Source organism: Scyliorhinus torazame, chromosome 29 (assembly GCF_047496885.1).
Source record: "Scyliorhinus torazame isolate Kashiwa2021f chromosome 29, sScyTor2.1, whole genome shotgun sequence".
Taxonomy (NCBI): domain Eukaryota; kingdom Metazoa; phylum Chordata; class Chondrichthyes; order Carcharhiniformes; family Scyliorhinidae; genus Scyliorhinus; species Scyliorhinus torazame.
The window spans coordinates 16,140,498-16,144,461 of record NC_092735.1 but is presented as its reverse complement, the minus strand read 5'-3'; the positions used below and the strand labels follow the sequence as shown (position 1 = coordinate 16,144,461).

General features: G+C 57.1%; 1 protein-coding gene across 1 annotated transcript in view; it reads left to right on the top strand.

The window, feature by feature from the left end:
- LOC140404128 (ER lumen protein-retaining receptor 3-like) overlaps positions 1–3,619 on the top strand; it is a 10,050-nt gene extending 6,431 nt beyond the window's left edge. Inside the window, exons 3-4 of the mRNA XM_072492546.1 lie at positions 1,296–1,548; positions 2,176–3,619. Of these exons, the coding sequence (XP_072348647.1) occupies positions 1,296–1,548; positions 2,176–2,216 (294 nt within the window). The 3' untranslated portion in view covers positions 2,217–3,619. The remainder of the gene's footprint in view (positions 1–1,295; positions 1,549–2,175) is intronic.
- The last annotated feature ends 345 nt before the right edge of the window (positions 3,620–3,964 follow it).

Sequence of the window (3,964 nt, the reverse complement as noted above, 5' to 3'; positions counted from 1 at the left end):
CCCTCTCCCTCACTCCCTCTCCCTCACGTCCCTCTCCCTCACTCACCTCTCTCCCTCACTTCCCTCTCCCTCACTCCCTCTCCCTCACTCCCTCTCCCTCACTCCCTCGTCCCTCACTCCCTCTCCCTCAACTCCCTCTCCCTCACGCCCTCTCCCTCACTCCTCCCTCCCTCCCTCACTCTCCTCACTCCCTCTCCTCACTCCCTCTCCTCACTCCCTCTCCCTCACTCCTCTCCCTCACTCCTCTCCTCACTCCCTCTCCCTCACTCCCTCTCCCTCCATCCCTCCCCTCTCCCTCCCTCCCCTCCCCTCCCTCCTCCCTCTCCCCCTCCCTCCCTCTCCCTCCCTCCCTCTCCCCTCCCTCCCTCTCCCTCCCTCCCTCTCCCCTCCCTCCCTCTCCCTCCCTCCTCTCCCTCCCTCCCTCTCCCTCCCTCCCTCTCCCTCCCTCCCTCTCCCTCCCTCCCTCTCCCTCCCTCCCTCTCCCTCCCTCCCTCTCCCTCCCTCCCTCTCCCTCCCTCCTCTCCCTCCCTCCCTCTCCCTCCCTCCCTCTCCCTCTCCTCTCCCTCCCTCTCTCTCCCTCCCTCTCTCTCCCTCCCTCTCTCTCCCTCCCTCTCATCTCCCTCCTCCCCTCCCTCTCTCTCCCCTCCCTCTCTCCTCCCTCCCTCTCTCTCCCCTCCCTCTCTCTCCCTCCCTCTCTCTCCCTCCCTCTCTCTCCTCCCTCTCTCTCCCTCCCTCTCTCTCCCTCCCCTCTCTCTCCCTCACTCTCTCTCCCTCCCTCTCTCTCCCTCCCTCTCTCTCCCTCCCTCTCTCTCCCTCCCTCTCTCTCCCTCCCTCTCTCTCCCTCACTCTCTCTCCCTCACTCTCTCTACCCTCACTCTCTCTCCCTCACTCCTCTCTCCCTCACTCTCTCTCCCTCCCTCTCTCTCAATCCCTCACCCTCTCTCTCTCCTCACTCTCTCTCCCTCCCTCACTCTCTCTCCCTCCCTCTCTCTCCCCTCCCTCTCTCTCCCTCCCTCTCTCTCCCTCCCTCTCTCTCCCTCCCTCCTCTCCCTCCCTCTCTCTCCTCCCTCTCTCTCCCTCACTCTCTCTCCCACACTCTCTCTCCCTCACTCTCTCTCCCTCACTCTCTCTCCCTCACTCTCTCTCCCTCACTCTCTCTCCCTCACTCTCACTCAGTGATGGTGGTTCTCCCCTTTCCCCTGTGAAGTGGTTTCAGGTGGTTCTTGATTTGATATTCGGGGTCTATTTTCGGTACTCGGAGCAGCCTCTCGACACTCTCTCTGTTTATTTTTCAGATCCTTTGGACTTTCTCCATTTACCCGGAATCAGTCTCCATCTTACCCCAACTCTTCATGATTACAAAGACCGGTGAAGCAGAGACCATCACCAGCCACTACCTTTTCTTCTTGGGTCTGTACCGCGCGCTCTACCTGGCCAATTGGATTTGGCGTTACCATACCGAAGGGTTCTTTGATCAGATTGCGGTGGTTGCTGGTGTTGTCCAGACCATCTTTTACTGCGATTTCTTCTATCTCTACATCACTAAAGGTAAGTATCCAAAATCTCCCCTCTGGGGGGGGGGGGGGGGAGCCTAGAAGCTGCCCCCTCTCTTTGCGCGCACCCAGTAACTGCCCCCTCTTTGTAGGCACCCTGAGGCTCCACCCCCCCCCCCCACCCGCCCCCCCACCCACCTCCCCCCCCCCACCGGCTGGCCCCCTGCCCCTGGCTAGGCAGGTGGGCAGCCATTGCCCCTCCATCACTTCAAGGGCTCATTTTTAGAATCCTAGTCTCCTTACAGTGCAGAAGGAAGCCATTCAGCCCATCAGGTCTGCACCGAACCTCTGAAAGAGCACCCTGTCTCTCCAAAGTCCCCCACCTAACCTTTGGACACTTGGGGGCAATTTAGCATGGTCAATCCATCTTTGGACTGTGGGAGGAAGCCGGAGCACCCGGACGAACCCCACGCAGACACGGGGGGAACGCGCAGACTCCGCGAAGAGAGTCACCCGAGGCCGGAATTGAACCTGGGTCCTGGCGCTGTGAGGCAGCAGTGCTAACCACTGTGCCACCGTGCCGCCCAATTTTGATGGAAATGGAGGGCAGTTGTTGTGTGTGTTTTGGATTTGGGCCTTCCCTTGCTGCTCCTGCTGACATTTTGCCTTTTGTTATCCTCAGTGCTGAAGGGAAAGAACATGGGCCTTCCCTTGCCCGTCTGAGACCTACTTCACCTAGCAACACCGAGCAACTCGACATATTGCACAAGTACACGATGTACAACTCAAAAGATGAGAAACGGAAGCTTTTAACGGAACCAAATTTAAATATCGCGAGTGGAGTTGATAGCAGGAGGTTGAAGGTGTTCGTATCGGCGGAAAAAATTTTCAGCCTTTTCTGGAGAGGTCAAACTGCAAAGTACTTCAGTGAAATCCAGTCACCCTCCACCTGCCCTCCCTCCCCCTCCCCCCTCACTCATTGTCCTCCTCACCCTTGTCCCAGCGATGCCCTGAGTCCCTCACTTGCTATTCCTAACGGTAATCCCCGAAACACCAAACCTGAACCCTGGTCTTACCCAACGATTAAAAAAAAAACACTTTGCGGGGGCAGCACGGTGGCGCAGTGGTTAGCACTGCTGCCTCACGGCGCCGAGGTCCCAGGTTCGATCCCGGCTATAGGTCACATGCCTGTGTGGAGTTTGCACATTCACCCCGTGTCTGCGTGGGCCTTGCCCCCACAACCCAAAGATGTGCAGGGTAGGTGGATTGGCCACGCTAAACTGCTCCTTAATTGGAGGAATGAATTGGGTACTCTAAATTTAAAAAAATAAACATTTCGCATTGGTGAATTTTCCCTTTTAGTCATGTGACCGACAATGTCCTTTGCCAGCATCATGTGACCAAACCAGTGAGATTCACTGTTGAAGAATCCATCGCCTGAGAGAATTCAGAATAAATCACCCAGTTCCCCCACCGCCGTTCTCCCACTTCCTCGTCCCCCCCTCTCGTCCCCATCTCCATCTCCCCCCCCCCCCCATTTCCCCACACCTCTTTGCCACCATCTAGTCGCACCCCCATGGTTTTGGTCAAAGAGCCAGAGAGAAACATGAGGAGAAATTATTTTTCACAGCGCGTTGTTGTGATCTGGAATGCTCAGACTGAACGGGCGGTGGTAGCAGATTCAATAGGAACTTTCAAAAGGGAATCGATAAATATCTGGGCGGGGGGGGGGGGAATATTTTCCGGGTCCTGGGGGAGGAGAGTGTGATCAAGTGGATTGCTCTCCAAGAGCCAGCATAGGGACAATGGGCCAAATGGCCTCTTGCGCTGCCTGATTCTCTGATCTGATTGCAAAAGCAGCTTTAACTTTATTCCGCTCTTGCCGCTGACCTCAACTGGTCATTTATTCCACATGACACTAACCTTGTAAAACGACTCCCCTGACTTCCCTTCTGACTCCTAACCTTTCCCGGGATTGGCATTTTCACCCCGGAGAACAATCCATCTGCCTCACTTTCAATCACCCTTCGCCCCTTTTGAACCTCGATTTTGGCATCAGTGTCCAAAGAGATCCACACCCTTTGTAGGGGGGGGATGGGCTTTGGGGGCAGTGAGGGGATGGGCTTTGGGGGACAGTGAGGGGATGGGCTTGGGGGGGCAGTGAGGGGAATGGCTTGGGGGGGCAGTGAGGGAATGAGCTTGGGGGGGGGGCAGTGAGGGGATGGTCTTAGGGGGGGGCAGTGAGGGGATGGGCTTGGGGGGGCAGTGAGGTGATGGGCTTGGGGGGGGCAGTGAGGGGATAGGCTTGGGGGGGGCAGTGAGGGGATGGGCTTGGGGGGGCAGTGGGGGGATTGGCTTGGGGGTGGGGATATGGGGTTGAGTTTGAGGGGATTGGGGGTGTAAGTGAGGGGATGCAGATTAATTATGGCCCCTGTCTGATTCAGCAGACTTGAAGAATGAACTTTTGTCAC